This window comes from Pagrus major, chromosome 5 (assembly GCF_040436345.1).
Source record: "Pagrus major chromosome 5, Pma_NU_1.0".
In the NCBI taxonomy this organism is placed as follows: domain Eukaryota; kingdom Metazoa; phylum Chordata; class Actinopteri; order Spariformes; family Sparidae; genus Pagrus; species Pagrus major.
In genome coordinates this window covers 4191120-4215274 of record NC_133219.1, presented here as the reverse complement: position 1 = coordinate 4215274, position 24155 = coordinate 4191120, and the positions used below count along the sequence as shown (strand labels likewise).

The following is a 24155-nucleotide window of genomic DNA, read 5'->3' as shown; positions in this document are numbered from 1 at the left end:
GCAGGTGCAAGTTACACATGCCATCACCTGTTACCAATGAACCTGTGGAATGTTCCAAACAGGTGTGTTTAGAGAATTCCACAATTTCAACTATCTTTGTTGCTCCTGTCCCCACTTGTTTGAAAAATGTTGCTGGCATCAAATTCAGAATAAGCATATATTTACAAAAATCAATGAATTTGATGAGCTAAACCAATAAATATATTGTCTTTGTACTGTTTTCAATGGAGCATATGTCAAGACGGATTAGCACATGATCACATTCTGCTTTATTTATGTTTTACACAGCGTCCCAGCTGTTTTTGAATCAGGGCTATTGCTGTTCTCTTTTTGTAGAGAATATGTAGAGAAAATAATCTCACCACATTGTTCATTTAGTAGTTGTTCTGGAGCTTTTTGATCATATCACATGGTGTTGATCAGCAGATTGGGCTTGTCCTTTTTTCCAATAGGCCTCATAGTGTTTCTTTTGGGCACTTTTAGGATTTCTCATCCATGTGGCATTAACAGCAGAGCTTCAAAGTTCATCCTTGACCCTGGAAACTCCATCTGCTTGTGCTGTGTGGACCCAGTTTCCAAGGTCAAGAACGAACAACTGATCAGTTGTTAAAACACAATTTTTAGTGCTCTCATGAACACCAGCAAATTCTGTTTGTTTCCATTGTATTGTGATGGCAACACTAGTTTCAGAGGTGGATATCTGGGAACAGTGTGACCTAAAACTGAAACCATCTACATGACCAGGTACAACAGGGATTTGGAGAGAAAATATGTGATTTTGTAATTTGGGTGAACTGACCTTTTAATATGCACAGTATAGGACAATTGTGGAGCTGACAAGTAGTAACCAAGTACAACTATATGATGGGAATAATATTCCATAAAGCAGGTCTGCTATTCAATTGACTGTCTCTGACGTAAACAGCAAATTGGAAATCGTGTTAAATTAACGTTTTAACAGATTTCTCCTTTTAAAGTTAGTTTTCACGTTTGTACTGTAGTCATTCAGCAGTCTTTTACTTTATTGTGAAATTTTCATCGGAAGTTGTACATCTCTGTGTCACGCTTGACGCTGGGTCCCTGTAGCTGCCTTCTTTGCAAAGGAATGTCGTGGCTACATCGCTGTCGGGATGGAGGTCTGACAGATGTTTTGAGATAAAGATGTTGGGGCTGCAATTTCTTATCTTATTAAATAACCGTGAGTATTAGTAGCTGCTATCACCTGGAAGAAAACACCCACCCTAGCTGCTGTTAATGTCACTGAGCGTACAGGGGGGAAAGCTAAGCTAATATCGGCTGGATGGCTAACGTTAGCTAAAGCAGAGCCGAAGGATAACGTTACGTTTTAGTCAGGGTAGGCTGCCTCATCGCTGCTCAAAGCCTGTGTTGTTCTTGGTATACCCATAGAGTATTTTGCCGTAGGCATTGTTTCAGAAATTCAGTACAACTCTCTTTTAACCGAGCTAAGAGCTTGGTCAGCTAATGCTAGCAGGATACGGTTAAAGGGAAATTCACCACTAAAATGAAATCATACGCTGTGTTGTTATTATTACAATATTGAACGGTTCGGCTTTAAAATTGAGCCAGTTTCTCCTTAACAGAGATGAGCACAGACACGCACAGAACTGTTAATGTCATCTGAAGACTAATGTCAAAGCTGATCTTGATAGTAAATAATGTAATAGCTCCTGGGACACTGTGACAGCTCCCATTAGGATTCTACTGACACATGGAGACATGCAATGATGCTGCTGTCAGCTCATCTTTCACGAATCTCTAATATGACTCTAATATTTCACTTATAAATCTATGACTCAGTTACTGATATGTTTTTATGTAATTCGTTTTTAAAGTGTCATCTGACCACATCACCAAATACAGCTCCAGTTTGTGTGTGTCATGTACTGGTATCACATTGAATTTACAGAGCCAACCTTCTGATTTTCCAGGAAAATTAATGACCAGCAATCTTTGAAAAACCCAGACGACCGTTTAACGTAAATAGCACTTATTGCTGTTAGAAGGTATTTCCTGAAGTCATACAGAGAATCATGATGGGAAAATACATCCAAAATGTGCCAATTTTCTGCATCTCACAAAGATAATATAAAAAGATGTTTTTGAATGAAAATACATATGTTAGGGATAAATGATATGTATCATCCCAATAAAAAACTCATCTGCTCGATATTGGAAAATGTATATTCTGGGATATATATTGGGAATCAGTGAATTTATAGTCAATAAATATAGCTGATAATACAAAGTCAGCTGCCACATCTACACACTCTGATACAGTAGGTGATGGTATGCACTTTTAAAGTTGGTTAGCATTAATAGACATGGGTCATCTAAAGTGTTGGTGCTAGAATAGAAATTGTGCTTTTTGTTTGTTTTACATTAGACTTCTTGGACTGTCTGCATGTGTCTCCTGCAGTTCTGTGTTCACACATGTAAGCCTCTGTTTCTAATAGTTGTCTGTGAGCTTCTATGAAGCTTGTTAGTTGTGAGTGTTTTGACAGTAATCAACCTTGATCCATGTCTCAAACTGTGCCGCGTTTGGTTCCTTGAATTTGAGGGAATTATGCCCAGAAGGTTATTGTAAAGTCCTTCAATTTGATGTGTAAGAAAGTGTGGAAACCCTGGTGTTAAAACTTGAGGACTTTTTTCCTCCTCTCTGAACCCTTGTGGAACATGAAATATTCACACTGGAAACTACCACTGGTTAGACGTCTGCATGCTACAGTTCTTCTCCTCCTGAGCTTTTTGGCAGGTCGCAGCCAAATTTAGAAGAAGAGTCTTTATTTATCATACAATGTAGTGAAATTTCTCTGCATTCAACCTATGCCAGAAGAACAGTTGGCAGCCAATGTACAGCCTGGGAACCAACTGCAGAGCGAAGCACTGACCATGTTTTGATGGTTGGGGAAACTGGAGCACCCAGAGGAGACCCACACCAGCACAAGGAGAACATGTTAACTCTCACAGATTCAAACCCAGGACCTACTTGTCGTGAGGCAACAATGCACTTGACCAAGGCACTGGCTCAGTTCGGGAGTTGTACCCTGGGTGCGACCAATGCCCACTGCTCCCTTGGGATGGGTTAAATGCAGATTACCGGTTTCACTATGTTGTACATTGTATGATATGTGACCTGAATAAAGATTCTTCTTATTCTTCTTTTCAGTGCTCACTGGGTAATTATTTTGCAGAAAAATGGATGACTGCTCTGTGACTGGAACGTAATGACAAAACATGAGAGGCTCAACCTGGGACTAAATAAAATCTGGTCTTAATGGTATTATTTCCATTTTAGGAAAACAGTTCTCTGTGTTTTTTGGTATTTAACGACTGAAATAGCACAAATATTTATGGGTGTATTTCCTTTTAAGTTCAGATCTGGCAGCACGTTTCTCTCATACCTTGTCATGAAGACATGAAACTGCATCTTTCATAAACCTTGAAAGTGAACATAACTTCGATATTCTTCTGCTTTTTCCCCAGATGATGCTCAGAACAACATGGTAGTTACCTTCACTTCTAACCGGCAAGAAAGAAGAGTCAATATTTAGTTATTTAGCATCATATTGGCTTCTAAGCATGGAGCCATAACTTCCTCAGCCATCAGGATACACTCTTACACTTTCCCTTCAGTTGTTGTGTGAGGAATTGTCAGAGGAGTTCCACTGTACCACAACGTGTTGCTGTACAAGCTGTTGAAGCGCCATCAAGATGTTTTCAGCACTTAAGAAGCTGGTGGGATCTGAGCCAGGGCAGCTCAGGGACAAGAACATTCCGGCTGGCCTGCAATCCATGAACCAAAGTCTGCAAAGACGGTTCGCCAAAGGGGTCCAGTATAATAGTAAGTAATGCAGCCAATCAGGTGAACAGGCTTCTGCAGACAAATACATATGTCCCATCATTTATAGAATGTTGCTTCTCAGTCCAGTTGATTTCTGTTGAACTTCATGTACAATCTCTTTCCCTCTCAAGTGAAAATAGTCATCCGGGGCGATAGAAACACTGGAAAGAGTACTTTATGGCATCGACTGCAAGGCAAGAAGTTCGTGGAGGAGTACCTGCCCACTCAGGAGATCCAAGCCACAAGTATCCACTGGAATTACAAAAGTTAGTCATTGCAACTCATGTATTTATTTGATCGTATCTCCACTGCTTTGGTTACTTTTTTATCTTGGTTAATATTTGACATCTACTGTTTGTTGATTTATTTCAGTGGCTCCATATCAAGGTAAAACGAGAAAGCGTGCATTTAGATTTAGCTTCAGCTAACCGGTTTTTAGAGTAGGTGTCCTGTATTTGTGTTAGTTGTTCCAAACAAAGACTATCACCACTACTTTTTCTAGTGTTTGTAGTTACTGTAACCATATAAGAGTCACTTTGCAGCCTCTACATTTGAATAATATAGCTATGCCGCCCTAGAACATGAATAATGAAAATGCCCTTTCTGTTTCTTTCAGCTACTGATGATGTGGTCAAGGTAGAGGTGTGGGATGTGGTAGACAAAGGTGAGTGTTGACACACATGCCGGTTAAAGAACCAGACTTTCTACTGAGGCTTACCTCACTATAAGAAGTGACACTTTTTTCTGTCTACTGCAGTCAGCCTGCTACAGTACGTCATAACATTAAATAGATGCATGGTTGCTTGTTTGCTTTTCTGCTCTCACTGTTGATGTTGTCTTTTTTACACGTCTCTCACACTCATCTCAGGCCAAAAATATCCTCTTCCTGAAGGTGTAGGTGAGCGCTACAATAGTGTGTAGAAATTGAACTAGCCTGTGTGCCGTGGGTTTGCCCCGCCTTGTCCCACACTTATCTGAATGTCAATATTCTCAAGGTTTGGCTATTCCCTGCGTGGCTGAGTTTTCTGCTGTATTTAGCTAAAGCCTGAGCGTCCGCACCGTGTGAGCGATGATTTAATGCCAGCAGTGTATATTTAAAGGATAACGTGTGTTAAATGGCTGCAAGATGCTTTTCCATAAGAAAAGCGGCTGTGCTTCTCTGCTCGCTTTACTCATAATAAACTCGTAAAGCAACAAACTAAGCTGTAGAGTGTGAAGTATTTTCTTTTCAGCTTGTCTCAACTTAACATTTCTGATTTCTTGTCAATACAGGCAAAGGCAAGAAGCGTGGAGACAATTTGAAACTGGAGAATGAGCCCCAAGAGGTGATTATCACATGAGTTTGGGAAAAAAAGGCTATCTTTATAGTATGTGGGTCAGTGATGGTATTGGCCAGAGAGTCGTTATATGTTGTAAATGATCAAAAATGTAAGGATTATGTTTCTTTCCTGTATCCTGTTATGAATACATTTGTTTAATCTGAATATGTGTGTTGTAGTCAGATGAGGTGGCCTTGGATGCAGAGTTCCTGGATGTGTACAAGAACTGTAATGGAGTCATCATGATGTTTGACATTACCAAGCAGTGGTAAGAGTCGTCCGTCTGGTTGTTGTGCTAACACTGTCTCATCAGTGAACTCTAATGCTACAATATGCATGGACAGATAAGGTTTCAGTCAGTCTGCATGTGGCTGTGAAGAGTTTCCACTGGTGGATTTTGTTCAGCTTCAAAGGCAGAAACCTTAAAACACATTTCAACGTTGCTATTTTTGGCATCATTTGTGAGGGCATGAATAGATTTTTTTTCATAGTAACTGTAGTCATGACACTTTATGTTTGTATATATGCCAGTCTCTTAGCTGTACATTAGAAAAAACTTCTAGGTTAGCGGATACAGTAATGAGCATCAGTCTTGTAATATTCTGTGTGTTTTTTGGTTTTTTTGTCAACAAATCATACAAAATCACCAAAACCAACAATTAAGTATTCTACCACCAAGTACTGTGTGTGTATCAAAGCCTGATAGGTCTTATTCCTCTGTGTCATAGAGCTCCATTGTTGTTGTAAAAAAACACATCAATGAGCCACACTGGGTTACATTTCCGTCATTACCATGAACACACACACTAGTTTATTTGAACTGAATCTCACTAACACTGTCCCGCTGCTCCAAATACTCACTAGATCCACAACTGTGGATTAATCCACAGCTGAAAATAGTCCCTAACAAATGCACTATTCCCTGCTGTTTGACTAAAGTTTGATTTAAACCTACAGTGACCAAGTGAAGGTCTAGCACCTCATACTGTCTAACTTGAATTACGATTCAGTGTCATATACAGTGTATTGAAGTAGACTAGTAGATGTATCAACATCTGTATGTTGTCAACCACTGATTAAATTAAATGTATCAGAATCAGAAATACTTTCTTGATCCCGAGGGGAAATTGCTTACGTTACAGCTGCTCCCATTCAAAGTTCAGAATATGCAGAAAATAATAATAATAATAATATACTAATAATAATAATAATATCTATATATAAACAAGAACAACAAAAATACAAGAACTGTACACTCCACTAGAATAACTATACATATATACAGAGAAATAAATAATACCAAAGTTGAAAACACATTTGCCATTGCACACTGTTTGTCTTAAATTGCAAATTAGAGAGACACAAAGTGTCCAGGGTCCTCCTGTTGACTCAGTGTCTGACACTCAGAGCGAGGAGTTGAACAGTTTGATGGCCACAGGCAGGAATGATTTTCTGTGGCGCTCTGTGGTGCATCTTGGTGGGATTAGTCTAGTGCTGAATATACTCCTGTGGCTGACCACCACGTCATGGAGTGGATGAGAGCCATTGTCCAAGATGACATGTAACTTGGACAGCATCCTCCTCTCTGACACCACCATCAGAGAGTCCAGCTCCCATCCCACAACGTCACTGGCCTTGCGGATCAGTCTGTTCAGTCTTTTTGCGTCGGCTACCCTCAGCCTGCTGCCCCAGCACGCAACAGCATAGAGTATAGCACTGGCCACCACAGACTCATAAAACATCCTGAGCATAGTCCGGCAGATGTTGAATGACCTCAGCCGTCTCAGAAAATAGAGACGACTCTGTCCCTTCCTGTAGAGGGCGTTAGTGTTCTTAACCCAGTCCAGTTTAATTTCAATGTGGACCCCCAGATACTTATTATCCTCCACAATGTCCACACTGACCCCCTTGATGGAAACAGGGGTCAACAGCACCTTGGTCCTCCCCAGGTCCACAACCATTTCCCTGGTCTTTGTCACTTTGAGCTGTAGATGGTTCTGCTCACACCATGTGACAAAGTTGTCCACAGTAGTCCTGTACTCATCCTCAGCACCTTCACTGATACATCCAACTATTGCTGTGTCATCCGAGAACTTGTGGAGATGACAAGTCTCTGTGCAGAAGTCCGTGGTGTAGAGGGTGAAGAGGAAGGGAGAGAGGACAGTCCCCTGTGGGGCCCCGGTGTTGCTGACCACTCTATCTGATACACAGTGTTGTAAGCGCACATACTGTGGTCTGCCAGTCAGATAGTCAATAATCCAGGTCACAAGGGGGGAATCCACCTGCATCACTGTCAGCTTCTCACCCAGTAGAGCCGGACAGATGGTGTTGAATGCACTGGAGAAGTCAAAAAACATGACTCTCAAAGTGCTCGCTGGTTTGTCCAGGTGAGCGCAGACACGGTTGAGCAGGTAGATGATGGCATTCACAACTCCGAGTTTGGGCTGATAGGTGAACTGTAGGGGGTCCAAGAGTGGTTTGACCAAGGGCTGGAGCTGCTCCAAGACGAGTCTCTCCAGGGTCTTCATGATGTGGGAGGTCAGTGCCACAGGTCTGTAGTCCTTGAAGCCACAGGGACGCGTCGTCTTCGGCACAGGGACAAGCCAGGACGTCTTCCACATCACAAGGACCCTCTGTAGACTCAGGCTCATGCTGAAGACATGATGAAGTACTCCACATAGCTGGGGGGCACAGGCTTTGAGCACCTTGGGGCTGACACCATCAGGACCCGCAGCCTTGCCCGAGTGGAGTCTCACCAGCTGTCTCCTAACATGGTCAGCTGTGATGCTCACTGTAGAGGTGACAGGTAGGGGAGGGGGAGGTGTAGAGTCAATTGGTTGTAGTGTGTAGTGAGTTTGGAGACCAGGGGAGGAGGAATGGGGAGGGATCTCACAGGAGGATGAAAGGGTGTAAGGAGGAGGAGGGGGTGGAGAAGGTGGTAGTTGGTAGACAGCAGTAGGATTGATGGTGGTGTTATCAGGGGGTGCAGGGGCCTCGGTATCAAATCTGTTAAAAAACAGATTGAGTTTGTTGGTCCGGTCCACGCTGCTTTCAACTCCTCTATTGCCAGCAGACCTGAATCCAGTGATGGTCCTCATTCCTCTCCAGACCTCTCTTGTGTTGTTCTGCTGAAGTTTCCGCTCCAGCTTCCTCCTGTTGTTTTCTTTACCCTCCCTAATCTTCACCTTTAGGTGTCCCTGTATTGTTCTCACCTCCTCCCTGTTGCCAGCTCTGAAAGCCCTCTTCTTTTCATTGAGGATTTCTTTGATGTACTTTGTTACCCACGGCTTCTTATTTGGGTAACAATGCACAGTCTCAGCTGGAACAGTGGAGTCTACACAAAAGTTTATATAGTCCGTGATGCACTCTGTGAGCCCATCGATGTCCTCTCCATGCGGCTCACAAAGTGACTGCCAGTCCGTGACCTCAAAACATCCCTGAAGTGTCTCATAAGCTTCCTCCGACCATCTCCTCACTGTCCTTGTGGTCGCAGGCTGGCTCTTCACCAGAGGCACATAACAGGGGTTGAGATGCACCAGGTTGTGGTCTGATCTACCCAGTGGGGGGAGGGGAGAGGAGCTGTATGCATCCTTCACATGTGAAGTTGGGCAGTGCTGTACCCATGGTGACGTGGTTGAAGTCACCCGAGATAGCAATGAATGCACTCAGGTGTTGAGTCTGTAACCGGGCTAACGGCAAACAGTTCAATGTCCGGGCAACAGATTCGCTCTTTGACGGTAATATGAGCAGGACTGCACCACCTGTTGTTAACTAGAACGGCAATCCCCCTTTCTTTACGCTTACCGCTCCTGGTGCAGTCCCTGTCGGCCCTAACAGTCTCATAGCCCTCAATGGAAACGATCGTCGGGAATGTCCTGGTGCAGCCATGTCTCCGTAAAGCACATTAAACTACACTCCCGGTACTCCCTCTGACTCCTGGCTAGCGCTGTTAGCTCCTCCATCTTGTTAGCTAGCGATCTCACGTTACCCATGGTGAGAGAGGGGACACTCGGCTTAAATCTTCCCTTCTCCGTAAGCCTCTGTTGTCTCGACCTTGCTCTTGGATTCCGCTGCTTTATTCCTCCCCTGCAGCCTCTGTGTGTAAATGTAGTACAATTCTATATTTGTATTCTAGATTGTACATATATTTCAACAATATTGTCAGTTTTCACTTTGAATTGACCTCCAGTTCAATGTGAAAAATGACAATATTGTTGATATATTGTATCGTTTTATATATTGTTTTTTTTTTGTAGTAATATGTAATGCCGCAGTAACCCGGTACTTGCAGCAGAATATTCTTTTTGCATTTTTGATGTATAATTGTACCTGTAAATATGATGGGGGGGTCATGATTTCAGTTCTAAATCGAATATTGATCAAAATAGGATTTCAGTTTCGATGATAGAAATCAAAAGCAAGTCAAGCTGCTGTTGTAAAATACCCCTATCTTTTTAAATGTAAATGACAGTTGTCAGGGCATACAACCAATGACCTGTTGATCTTTAGAAATCCACATGTGATAGTCTAACAATGCCATAGCTGTCAGTGCTGAAAAAAATTTCAATCTAGGATTTGGAGAATTGTGACACCTGTAGTTATTGTCTTATAAAACTAATGCACCTCTCTTAAACTGATTACTTGGATAAATAGTATCCACCTTGAGCATCTGAAATACGTTGCAACACACTAATGTGGAGAATTAATTTCAACCTCCATTTAACATAATTTTTAAGCTCCTTTTAAAGTTTTCTTCAGCCACCCATGATTAACGCTTTGTTCCAATTTTGTCAACTGCAGGACTTTTAACTACATCCTGAGGGAACTGCCCAAAGTACCCACCCATGTGCCAGTGTGTGTGTTGGGAAACCACAGGGACATGGGCGAGCATCGCGTCATACTTCCTGATGATATAAGAGACCTGATTGCTGGACTTAACAGGTAGATCAGCACTTAGGTAAATAGTCAAATGATAAGACTCTCACTGTGATGGAAGCTGATGTGATGATGGATTTTGAATTTGACGGCCACCATGTCGATTCAAGATACTTTATTGTCATTGTACTACTGTGCAAAACAACAACACAATAAAAATACCATAAGAAGTATCATTGAGGCATTATGATGGATCCCACTCACGTTCTCACAAGACCCACACTACTCCACCTCTGATTGGTTGGCTTTTTTCGTTGTGTTCTCTATGCTTGACTCAAACTTACACAGTCGGCAGTTTATTTAGCCGTAGTTTTGCAGGTAAACACATCGACCTCTTTGATCTCTCGTCTTCTGCTTCTGTTGGGATCACTCATCCTTCGGAGCCGCACTTTACTATCCATGTGTCTCTGAGCTTGTCAGGTAGAGCGAGCAGGCGGCTGTCACTTAGCTACCTTGCCGCTACTCCACCACCTGGCCTGTGAAAAATGAAATGAAATGAAAAATGAGTACATGTGTACATACAGTAGGGGGCGGGGGAGGTCGATTGACAGAGTTAAAGATGACTATGGTGCAGCAACTTAGACTATGGCGGGCTGCCAGAGTCTCGTTAAATAATGGGAAACACTGATTCGCTCACAGGTGTGTTAATTGACCTAGATACGAAGCATCCATAGTGCAAAATAATGTAACATTAGTCAAGAGATAAAACGCAGTCATCTCTACTCCTCCATTCTTCTCTTCTCCTCCCATCTCCTCCTCTCCTCTCCTCTCCTCTCCTCCAATACAAAAAAATAAATAAACAACAACTACTAAACAACCCTACAAATGTACTGCATATGTCAGAAATATGTCATGAAAGATAACTAGTAATGCTTGTGTTTTACAGACCAATGGGATCATCTTACATCCACTATGCTGAATCCTCAATGAAGAATGGGTTTGGCTTGAAATATCTGCACAGGTTTTTCAACATCCCCTTCCTGCAGCTACAGGTGAGTGTTTAACCTTCATATCATCATCAATGCTATGAGAATTACAACCACTGTTTGAAACAGAATGTGATAATTTCCTAATCCTTTTTGACGTATACTCTATTAAAAACCATGCAAAGTCAATATATTTAACGTTTTACCTCATGAACTTCATTGATTTTTGTAGATATATGCTTATTCTCAATTTACAGTTTCAAATTAATTGGGACAGGGGCAACAAAAGATGTTGTGGGATGCTCCAAAAACACCTGTTTGGAACTTTCCACAGGTGAACAGGTTCATACAGCTGATAGTATCATCATTGGTTATGAAAGAGGCGTTGTCAAAAGGCTGAGTCTTTCACAAGCAAGGATTGGGCGAACACTTTATAAAACGTGTGTGTGCGTGCATGTGCGTGTCTGCTTGTCTGCGTTGTCTGCCTGTCTGTGTCTGCGTGCAGAGAGAGACGCTCCTGAGGCAGCTGGAGACCAACCAGCTGGACATGGATGCCACCCTGGAGGAACTCTGCGTCCAGCAGGAGACTGAAGATCAAAACTATGAAATGTACTGTCTGCTTTTTTTTTCTTCCTTTCAGATAACTATTGCACAGAGCCCTTAGAGGGATAGTTTTCTTGTGCAGATAGTCTACCCTGTGCACATGGTATATTCTGGTGAGCATCAGAAACACAACCTTTCTCTTGGCAATGAAGTGCAGAGGCTGGGAACACACTACAGACGGTGGCTTTGCTTCCGTCCAGCTGTGAAATTTTACACAGATTTGTGAAATGTGGTACCATTTGGGTACATTTCCTTTAGCTTAGTTGTCATTCTTATGGTGAACATAAAAACTTTTCTTTTTTTTTTTCAGGACAGGAAATTGTGGTTCTTGTGTCAGCAAATTTTGTCTGTATTTTGTCAGAAGACACAGCAATTCAAACATTAAAGGTGATATTGTATAGAGTCAATTCCAGTGAAAAAAGTGATTTCTGCTCACATTTCTTACCTAATATTAGCCCAATATTACATGATGATCCACAGCTGTGCTGGGGTGTGTTCCCAAATAACATGCAACAGCTTACCAAATTAAGTTCACAATGAGTTAGCAAAATTATACAATATCTATAATGATGTGAGTGTAAAGAGTCACATTTTAAGAAGTACAAATGCACATTGGTCTGGACAGTTAATGTTGGGCAAGCCAAATAATTTAAGAAACCAAGAAAACTTCAATTACTATTTATTGCAAATGTCTTGTTATAGTAATGAGTTATCTTCTGATAAACAGATTTGTGAAGTTGTTTTCCAAGTGTTGTGTGTTTCTTTGTGTCGCTGATAATAGCATTTTTTGGGGTGATTATAGCACCAGTCGACATCAGGGCAATTGAAATATTCATGATGACTCAGATATCATTTTAGTTTATTAACCAGCCTTGCTGTGATTTCTGCAGTTTCCTTGAGAACTTGGAGTCTCGCAGTAAGGGCTATGGTTCTCCTGGTCCAGCCAACGGTCAGAGTCCCTCCTCGGGCTCCCAGTCCCCCATTGTCCCTCCCAGTGGAGCCTCCACAGGCAGCTCTAGCCCCAGCACCCCTCAACCCCCTATTCCCTCCCAGGTGCTCCCACAGTCGCCATCTGTGTCTGCCTCTTCCCCTCCACCTCCCCCGACAGTGGTGAGCGTTGCAGCTTCACCAACTGTTGAGTCAAAGCCATCAGCTCAGTCACCGGAACACCTTCAGTCCTCGGCTGCATCTGGGGCTTTGGCCCCCCAGAAACGCAGCTTCATCTCCCGCTGGTTTGGTTCTCCTCCTGCTTCTGAGGCTACTGCTGTTCCACCAGGTGAGATTCTACACATTACTCAAGCAGTAAAAAACTCAGCACCAGGCCGCATGCCCTCTTCTTCCTAAACCTGGAATAGCAAGACTCTGTCTCCACAGTTTAAAAGCCATACATCTTGATGTGTGTTTTATATACTTTATATACTTGGTATAGTGGACCCTCACCCCAATGAGCAGCAGATAAAGCAATATCAAGAGTTGTGCAGTTGACAAAAGAATATTGGTCTGTGTAACCACCAGCCAATTACAGTTGTTGGTTGAGAGCGCTGGGTTGAAGCGCTTGTGCAATGAGAGAAAAAAAATGCTGCATGTTGGTTTTGATTGAAATTAGCTAACGCTATGGTAACAGAGGGATGGCTACACAGCTAATAAGCTTACACCATGTAGGGGGATAAAAGAAGGAAATGGCGTTGGGCACAGCTCTGCTGCATACGCTTGCTCGTCATTGGGAGCAACTGAAAAAAGAGGCTTGCGCTCAGAAAGAAATGTCATGTGGAAATGGTTCTTTACCAAGTCAGACTGATTGACTGTGCAAACTCCTTTTGTACTTCTGAACTTGAACTTTGATTGTTTACATCCCAGTCTTGTTTTTGGTTTAGCGTAGTATTAAAATGAAAATGCAGTCAGAGAAATGTCAAGGTTGCAACAACACAAAGTTCAATACACAGAGATATTAAAAGAATATGGGTTTTTCTTTTAATTTTTTCTGTTATTATCTCTCTTAATCGCCCTCATTTCCTTAGCTCAAAGAAAATTAAATCAGTCTGATAAATTATGAAACATGAGCCAAGTTTTCATCGTTTGTAGATCAGTCTGTATTTTAGACTGTAGTTTCTCCATGGCAGTGTTGTAAAAAAAGTTTACGAACTTATAAGATAAGAAGAATAACCAACAATAGAAAAACAGTAACAATACACACAACCACAATAATAATCAGGTGAACAGTCTCCACTCCGCCACATTTTCATGCAGTTGGCATGAATGAAATGATCACTATATAGCAAAGCTCTCTACATAAGGTAATTGAGCAAATACAATTTAAGATAAACTCAACACCTTGCCTTACCATGCACACGATAAGACTTAAAAAAGGTAAGTATATTGGCAGCAGAATTCGATCTAATGTTGAAATTGATCGAAATGTATTCAAGTATTCACTGTGAGAGAAGGGGACGAGCCTTCCTGATGCTTACAATGGTTATTAAGTCTTTGAGAGGAAAATTAGTTTTAAAATCCATTAGCAATGCAGCCTGTAAGAGAACAGAAAACACTCCTTCATATTATTTAACTCTTCAGTTCAAAGCCGGTGACGACACTCTTGTACACCAGGTGCCAAGTATTCAATGAGCATGTGGCTCTTTCTGTAAATGTCCTGTCATGTTTGAATGAAGCCTTAAGGAACATAAACTACCTTTGTCTGAATTACAAGAAGCCATAACAGATACCTGAAGCCAGCAATGTTGTTTTATATATAAACAGTAAATTGTTTGCCATTTCTTAAAAGGGCTTTAGAATAACATTAAAACAATCATTATTATGTCTATCATGTAATTTATAAAAGCTTTCAATGAGAACTGGGTAATAATTCTTTGCGTGATTTATCATCTCTCCATATAATCTCCTTGAGACAATTCTCACAATAAGAAATCCTACCTGATGGGTCTCAAGTCTAAATTAATGACATTGTAACTAGATTTATCAGTGTTATATCTGAAATAATGTTGAGAACATGTGTCTTTGAGTTTGTTCTTCTAAAACACTTCTACTGTAGTGAATGTCACAACATTTATCATTGCTGTTGAGATAATGATGCAAGTAGCACTCATTTTTTTCAATATTACTCACTCTGACATGATTCAGCATGACTCAGCCAAATAGAAATATTGCTACTATGAAGTTGATGGCTATGTAAGGAGGATGTAGCTTTTTTTTATGACCTCCTCTATAGCAGTTAGGGGGTCAGCTGATAGTTGTTGTTGGTTTTCTGATCAAAACTGTGTAATTCTAAATAGTGAATCTTATTTTTCATATGAGCTCTTGAATGGATTATTCAGTCGTAACTAAAACTCCACAGCAAGTAGTCACAAGACTCACACTTAGCAGCTGAGATATGCAGAGCTTTAAATGATCACAGGACCTGCTGGGTTTGGAATGTCATGTGATTTTACTGTTTCATTGGAGTTTTTGTGTCATGAACAAGGCAACACATGGCAGTGCTGTGATGGGAGCTTTCTAATGTTTGATTGCAGATTTGAATAAAGTGAATTTATTAGATAGGTACTCACATAAATCTGGCTCTATGTTGTCCTCAGAGGGCGCGCCTGCACCAGTGTGTCCTGCTAAGGTGCAGAGTGTGGATGATTTTGTACCAGATGAGGGACTGGATAAAAGCTTCCTGGAGGACAGCCTGCCCTCGAAGACCAAGGTGCCTCAGCGTGCACCAGCTCCGGCTGTAGACAGTGACAGGTGAGATGTTTATGAAATCTCTTGAGTTGGTTTGTTCTTCCATGGGACAAAGTCAGTATTTGTTGATATTGTTGATTTTTCTACATAAACCTAAATTAGCCATAATGTGGATTGGGGTTGGGCGATTAGGGTTAGGGTTAGATGTCCCTTTCAGTACAGTCATGAAAAAATTCTGCTGCACAATGAGCACATGTAAGTAATAAATGCCTTAAGGATGTGTGTCCAGCAGTGCCACTGTCTGTGTGATTGAAGATGCTATGAAAGTTATGACAGAACCTTTTTATAAATAATGTAATGTGTCAAAAATGACAATTTATTAGTAGATAAATAGTCTTTAGAAGCACTCATACTCATGTGTCACGTGACAGCCTCTCCCCTGGGAGAATTTTCCTGCTTGTCCTCCGGTGCTTAGTGGTGCTTATACCAGGGACTGAGACCTGTAGTTTCCCCAGTAAACACGTCACCCTACCAGCCATTCGGTAGCATTTTGAATGACAAGGGAGAGCCAGCAAATCTTGAGGCTATGTGCAAGATTTGCATGAAGATGACAGCCAGAGATGGTTGTATAATTCAAATCTATGTGCTTATCTCAGAATTAATCACCAGCTAACAATGCTGCAAGGATGAACTTGTCAAGTTCACAGGCCTCAGCTAATGCCGCAGAACATGTATCATATTTTTGTCTTGGTATGAAAATAATAATACTATTACTTTTAATACTACTATTAATACTATAAATATTATCAAAATAATAATAATCTTTATTTGTATAGTACCTTTTATACAAGAAATGCAGTGCAAAATGCTTTACAACACATAAATTACATACAGTGCTTCACATAAAAAGAAGAGTGCTATGATTTGAAGCCAATTTTCGTAGTGGCCAAACCATGTAAATACATCAAGTGATGCACTGTGGCCAAAAAAGACTTTTTCCCATAAGCTAACATTGTGAAAGCAGCGTCTGTAAAACGTTGGATAATTTATTTATGTTTTAGCATCAGAACCCCCTCAAAATGACTTGTTTGACTGTCATAACTTGAGTCCGATACAAATTAGAAAGTCTAGAAGAGCCGCACGCTTAAATTATTTTATCCCCATTCAAGTAAGATGGAAGCTAAACTTGAAGTTAGCCGGCTCAGTCGGCGAAAGTCTCTTGTGCGCACGCTCTAAGGGCCCCACAACACAGAAGATCCGGGTATTTTTATTTGCTAGGAAGTCAAACCATTTTGGCTTCATGCACCACTGAGCAACTTTCATAGGAATGAACGGGGCTCCGCCTCGAGGGCTGTGTCCAGGTTTTAATGTAACGTCCTTGGTGCAGGCACCTTCTGGCGGAAAATGGTATAGCAGCAATTAGCAGCTACAATGTGATATTTAATCAGCTGGTGGCAATACCATATACCACAGGAACATTTGGGGAAGGTTTAACGGTATCAAAAATTGGATACTGCCCAACTCTAATGCGGATGAGAAGCTTTATTCATTGTATTCTTTCCAAGAACAGCATGTGTTAAGTTAAAACTAGCTTTCTTTGGATCTGTTATAATAGAGAAGCTATATTTAACAGTGTTGGCTTTTAACCCTGTATACAGTAAGTAGTTGGATAATATGTATTGGCCGCTACAGGGCTCCTATCAGAGAGCACAAATCACTGGGTGTGGTTCAACTTCTTTACTTGGTTGCAGGCATGGATATAATTAGAGGCAGTCACAGTATACATACACTTGTAAAGAACACGTATATCATGACAGTCTTCAGTTCCAATGTTTCCAAAATGTATTATGGTTCTTCTGAAAATGTGACCAAATCTGCTGGGTCAAATATAAACATACAGTAATTCTAATATTTGCTTAAATGTCCCTTCGTCATTTTCACCTCAATTAGGTGCTTTTGATAGCCATCCACAAGCTTCTGGTAGTCCTCTGGCTGAATTTTTAACCACTCCTCGACAGAATCCGTGAAGTTCCACTAAATTTGTTGGCTTCCTGGCACAGACTTGTTTCGTCAGCACAGTCCTCCATTAAATCCTCCATTCTGGCCTGATTCAGCCATTCCTTTACCACTTTTGATGTGTGTTTGGGATCATTGTCCTGTTGGAACACCCAACTGCACCCAAGAGCCAATCTGATGATTTTAGGTTTTCCTGAAGAATTTGGAGATCCACTGGCAGCAAAACAGCCCCACAGCATAATACTACCAGCACCATGCTTGACAGTAGGTGTGGTGTTCTCTGGGCTAAAGGCCTCACCTTCTCTCCTCCACACATATTGCTGCTCATTTTGACCAAACAACTCAGTTTATGTTTCATATGACCACAGAGGTTTCCTCCAGAAGGTTTTTTCTTTGTCCATGTGATCAGCAGCAAACTTCAGTCCAGCTTTGGATCATGGGCTTCTAACACGGCAGCCTCTCAGCTCATGTTGATGTAAAACACACTTGACTGTGGACACTGACACCTGTCTTCTAGTTGCTTCTAATTCATCGCAGTCTTGCTTTTTGGTGGTTTTTGTTGACTCTTGACCATCCTGACCAGTTTTCTGTCAGCAGCAGGTGATGGGCCCAGAAAAGTCACCAGCTGTTATCAATCAGAATCAGTCAGAAGAAGTTAAGAGGCCATGCTACAAAGAGCATTTGTTTGATTCACACAACTTTCTATGATCACCAAAATTGACCGTTCAAGTTACTGTATGTATATTTTTGACCCAGCAGATTTGGTCACATTTTCAGAAGAAACATAATAAATTCATTTTTTAACCAAAGTAGTTTGTGTTCCACTCATTCCATCACAGAAACATGAGAGCTGTAGAAATCATTGGAACTGAAGACTGCCATGACATACATGTTCTTTACAACTAGATTTAAACTTTTGACCACGACTGTACACAAAGAAATGGTATATGAATAACACCACTCTTAAATATCAGCCATCTCTTTTCAAAGACTCAGCTGTAATCACTATTTATTATTACTGAAATAAACATGCAATCCGCATACTGTGCAAATAAAATAAAGGTAGGTTCTTAAAACATATCACATGTTAGCTACAAGCATAGGCCACAAGCATAATATGGATGGGGGAGATATGACATCATTAGCAGTTGTCATCTTAGCCAAAATAACCACAGGTAAGTAAAATTAACATTCAGTACGCTTCATTACAAACTGAAAACCACTCAAGAAGAGCTTAGTCTGCTGCAACAATATCCATATATAAAGAGTCCAAACTTACATTGTCTCTGACTTCTGTACATGGGACCTTTGTGATGAAAAGGTAAACACACGGTGCGTTGAGGTCTCTGGGAGTTATAACGTTTAAAGGTGACATATTATGCTCATTTCTGCTTGTTGACATGGTTCCTTGATGTCTAAATGGAATGATAGTAACATGCTTTGGTCGAAAAAACCGAAGGATTGAGCACAGCAGGGGTGTTTACACACCAGTTTCACAGCCCTGCTCTAAGCGGCCGGTTCGAGTGCCTTTCCCTTTAATGCTAATGAGCTACTGCGTGCGCCGCCCACCTCTTCCTGCCGGGCGGAAGACGTGAGGACGGCATCGCGTGACCATGGCAACGAGCTATACACATTTGCAAAGCAACTTTTCTGTGTCCATGCCTACATATAACCGATAGTAGCACAGCAGACATGTAGCAGCTAACCCCTGTCTCTGGCTCCAAAACAAAGTAGTGATTGCTTTACTGCAGGTAACGTGCAGGTCACTGTCCTTTAGCACAACATGCTAATGAATTAACGTAGCTCACCATCCCCGTCTCCTCTGCGTGTTCACGGTGGAACAGCAGCTCATCGTCCGCGAACAACTGAGACGATTTCATACAATCTCCTCTGCTTGTTTACGGCGGAACAGCAGCTCACCGTCTGCGAACAACCGAGACATTTCACCCCGTCTCCTCTGCTTGTTTACGGCGGAACAGCAGCTCACCGTCTGCGAACAACCGAGACATTTCACCCCTCTCCTCTGCTTGTTTACGGCGGAACAGCAGCTCACCATCTGCGAACAACCGAGACATTTCACCCCTCTCCTCTGCTTGTTCACGGCCGAGCAGTGGTTCACCGGCCGGTTAGAAGCGATAAAATCTCAATATCCTAATTCATTTTCTCAATTCACTGTCATGTTTTAAAAGAGTGTTGATATGACAAATTAACGTTTGGTAACGTTAACATTATCGTGAATACTACGGCCAGTAAGCCCAACGTTGATAACTTCACGTTAGTTCAGCCTCATATTTACATCGACCGTTAGCGTTAGCTCATGTGCTAAACGGCCAAAGTAACACAAACTACACTGTTTTTTAAATACTTACAGCTCCATCATTGACAGTGGGTATGGATCCATCTTTTAAGGGACAATCTTGTTGCCAGTCCAGCGTCCAGTCCTGACCCTGGTTGCTGAAGCAGTCCGGCGTGAAGTGACTGGCACAGACCGTAACGCTTTTGCTCACTGAAGCTGGGACGTTTCCCTGATAAATAAAATGTAGCCGCTTCGCTCTGATATCCTCATTGGTAGGGAGGCCATGTAGCGAAACAGGAGGATCCATGCATCCGACGACAGAGCAGCAGTGCTCGGCTTTCGGGTCGTACATGGTAGCGGTCAGGCTGTCGCGTACAAGTTAAGCGAGAACGAGAAAATGGCGGATCCTCGTCCAGGTAGCTGGCCAAGTGTGGGAGGAGATAGCCAGCGCGAGGACTGGAGTATGCAAAAGACCGGATTGTGACGTCACAATCCGGTCGAAATCCAAACGGCTCGTTTAGAGACCCAATCCCTGACTCCGGTAGTTTACGAAATATTGACTTAGTTGTCGAAAAATCATGCTTAAGGGGTGGGGAGGCACTCCGGATATGCAAATATACATACTAAAGCAAGGAAAAAGTGAGTTTTGCATAATATGTCCCCTTTAACTTTATGTAACTGACGTAGCAGTCAACTATATACAATATTGTCCACACAGTCTCTGTAACGTGAGGAATTCACAACAAGCTGAATTCTATCCATTTAAAGATGTGCATATGTACATTTGACGTCACTGAGGTCCTGGTTTTAACTACCCCAGCTGTTACAGCAGAGTTGCACAGTCGCCCACAATAGCAGACTAACACTCTCTTAATGAGTAAAGGTAAAAAGACAGTTTTACTTGTCTTTCTCTTTCCCAGTGATGGCGAAGGCAGAGGAAACCCCATGGTGTCAGGTTTCCTGGATGAGCTTGATCCTGATGACACTGAGCCCAGCCTTCCCCAGCCTAAGACCCTGCCCCCCAGCAAAGATATTGCTCTGACCAGTGATGAGGAAGAGGGAGTACCAGCAGCCCCCACTATCACACATGACCAAGACCTGGACAGTGAAGCTGAGCTGAAAGCGTAAGTCCTTTCTCAAAACGGGATGACTTTAAAACCCCCAGAATTTAGCTCTTCATAGAATCTAATATAAAAACAGATGCATTCATACAGGAAAACAGGGGGCATTTAATGATTTGGTGAGTCTGGAAATGATGTAATTCATATGCTATGGCCTTCACAAATCTCATCCCAATTAAACACCTATGGGAGATTTTACAGTAGTCTTTAATAAGGCACTCTTCAGGGTCAGCGTCTAAACATTAAAACCTCACCAGCTCACTAACTCACCACTGGAGTCAACACCTCCGTCAGTGTGGTAAACACTGCATTTCTTTTCATTGTTACTGGATAGTGCCCAGACTATGTAGGCTACCAATCACAATGTACTGTAAACCTTAGTGCATCATATTACAAATTCATGGCGTGAGCTGTGAATGATTTCGATCTGCCACATTACGTACTGTGGTGTGATAAGAGGATTTACGTAATCACACTGTTAAGCCCAATGTAACCATGATGGTTGCTAACCCCCCATCTTTGGTTTCTGTGATTTTAGATAAGAAACTTGAAAGTCCACTGCTGCTGCAGCAAGAGCAATGTAAAAATACCTACAATACATATCAAAACAAATACTCATATATTTCAAGGTAAACAAATGTTCCTTATCATCCTGCTTCAGGCCTGTGATCCACATCACAAAACCAAAGGTGGCATCCAAAGCTCCAGAGCCCAGAGGCCAGGCTGGAGCCCCCATCTCCCTCACCTTAACTCCAGCAGCAGAACAGCCGGCCCGACCTCAAGGCAAAAAGAAGGGAAGCACACCCAAAGCTGAGGACTCTGATACAGACCCTGAGGCTCCTGTAGCCCAGCAGATGCTCTCGTTTATCATGGATGACCCCGACTTTGAGTCTGAGGCATCAGACACACCAAAAATAGCAAAGGTAAAGTAGAACAGATTTTTAATCGCAGCAGATTCATTCCGACTCAGTTCACAGCTCTTTTTTGCTGCTGAAAGCCTGAGCTTCTAATGGACTTGTTGGAAACGAGTCAGCTAGTACTACTAAAGGGATTTTAATTGCAGTTCTGTCACACTGCCTCTTAAGAATCCTTAATTTTTCAGTCTCAGTCTCTTTTGGGAAAATCAAACCATTTCCTCATGTGATTTTTGACTGCCCCCTTCTTCCCAGGATACATTTCCAGTCAGAGATGAGCTTCTGTCCGACCTCTCTGATGATGACATGCAGTTAGCCAAGGTGCCAGAACCTCTGAAGCCCACTGTGATCTCCTTCAAACACAAGGATGATACCGACCTGTTTGGCCTCGGCATCCAAGAAGAGGCTCCCGCTCCCAAAGACAGCAGTGAGGAGCAGGAAGGCAAGTCATGAAATATCTGTCAATGTGTCTTTGTGACTCTGTAAGTCAGTTGACATTTTGAATTGGATTCACATTTAAATCCACGAATGATTGATTGATTGTGTTCCCAGTCTTTAATGGTGACTGCAACAGCTTGGTTTTTTACCCCAAAAATTAGACTAATTCTGTCCCCTGGACAAAAAACTCTTCTCGATCTTGATTCAACCACATGACCGAAAGTGCAAGACAGGATCACGTTCAATCCAAGAAAGGGTCATTATTTAGAATTAATAGAACCATAGGTACATAATCACAATTACATTGGGAGTGTGATGGTTAGATTTAAATGCATTCTTTGAATTTTTTGTGTTTTAAAGTAAAATATCTCTGGATTGGCAAGATAAATCTGGGTGGGGAAAGTGAAAGGCAGTGCTTGCTCCACCCTCATTACCACTGATAACCTACCCTCATAACCGCGACTGCTCCAGTGGCCACAGATCAGCTTCCAGGTGTGAATGTGTAACTGTGTGGATGTGATCAGGGCTGCATTGCCCCCACTCCCCAAGTGAGAAAAATTCCTGGATCCATTCCTTTATCCAGATCCGCGTCAAAAGTTAATGGGGTCTATTCTGAGCCGAGACCCACCCTCTATCTGAGTTTAGTGGAAGTCCTTTCTGTAGTTTTTGTGTAATCCTGCTGACAAACCAACCAACCAAAAATAGACACTGCTGAAAATATAACCTCCTTGGCAGAGGTGATTAAAATACCTGATTTTAAGATATTTAAAATGCATCTATCTGCTTCTTGGCACTTTAGTCATACATCACCATAAGACATCTGTTTGTATCTACTCCTCTTTCAGAGAAAGAAGGCAAACACTCCTCCAAAGAAAAGAAAAAAAAGAAGAAGAAAAGCAAAGAGGTAAAGTTATTGCTGTTATATACTGTAAGTAGTAATGTGTCTAAAAACCAGTAATATCAATACAAAAAATTGTCATTTGTCATTTGATTTTCAGGAAGATGAAAAGAGCAAGAAGAAACACAAACACAAGAAAAAGGAAAAAGATGAAGCTGCAGTAGTAGATGAGAAAAAGAAAAAGAAATCCCGGCCCAAGAAAACTGAAGTGGACGAGTTGGAAGACTTTCTGGGTGGGGGAGCAGGATCGGTTAAAAGAGATGACGGTGATTATGAAGAACTATAAAAGCTCCTGTTTTATGAGGAAATGGAGCCGCAGAACAGCAGTGAGGCGTGTGGTTGTTCAAAAACCTCCACATAAAGCAGCATCTCCAAGCCATACGCAATACACAAGGCTACCAACAACGGCCAGGTCAAATACCCAATGACTCTGTACCTGTATATTCCTTCTGATTGATTTCCCCCATCTGCACTACTGCTGTTACTTCCATTCCAACCTAGGAGAAATGGCACGGAGAGCCATAAGTACTGTAGTGAGTCGTGACATTAAAATTTGATGATCGCTGTAGCCACAGATTGGCTCTTTGTACTTTGACATTATTGAATATGGCTTAATATTTCCTTTGATTTGATACACTCTGCAAGTGATCCACTCCAAATCAGCTCTGTAAATACGGTTCCCACTTTGTCTGAGTGTTTGTTTGGTTGGTTGGTGTAGTAATTGAGAGCATGCTAGAAGTGATGACTGACTCCTAGTGTTCTGTCTTTTCTTTCTTTCCTACTTGTTTGCTTAAATGTTTAATGTCAGATTTAGTCTTGTGTCTCTAATTATGAACATTGAAGAAGAATTCAGAGTGAGTTGATTTAAGATTTTTGTCCATCACCAACAAAGGATATTACTTCCCCCTTTTCACCCTTGGAATATGTCCACGCTAAGCTTGTTTTGTCCTCCATCCACACTTAATATGCTAAATGCATCTTTCCTGAAATCAGATCTTTTCAATAATGATCTGAAGAAGTTGTAAGCCTTAAAATCCTGGCTGTGCATTTCAGGGTTGATCAGGAAAACTGAGCTTTTGGAAATCAATGAAGTGATGTACACATGGCTGTGTGGCAGTCAAGTCAACACTCATTTTAATGCTAATACAG

The 24155-nt window shown here is 41.8% G+C and overlaps 1 protein-coding gene across 1 annotated transcript; it reads left to right on the top strand.

Moving 5' to 3' along the window:
- The first annotated feature begins 1062 nt into the window (after window positions 1-1062).
- On the top strand, window positions 1063-23376 carry rabl6b (RAB, member RAS oncogene family-like 6b). The gene is made up of 16 exons (XM_073466146.1): window positions 1063-1198; window positions 3505-3862; window positions 3994-4128; window positions 4479-4526; window positions 5135-5187; window positions 5361-5449; window positions 9982-10122; window positions 11003-11108; window positions 11548-11651; window positions 12536-12921; window positions 15233-15386; window positions 20556-20759; window positions 21418-21679; window positions 21926-22112; window positions 22954-23012; window positions 23107-23376. The coding sequence occupies exons 2-16, from the start codon at window positions 3733-3735 to the stop codon at window positions 23290-23292; spliced, it is 2244 nt and encodes a 747-aa protein (XP_073322247.1). The 5' UTR covers window positions 1063-1198; window positions 3505-3732; the 3' UTR covers window positions 23293-23376.
- Window positions 23377-24155: the final 779 nt, after the last annotated feature.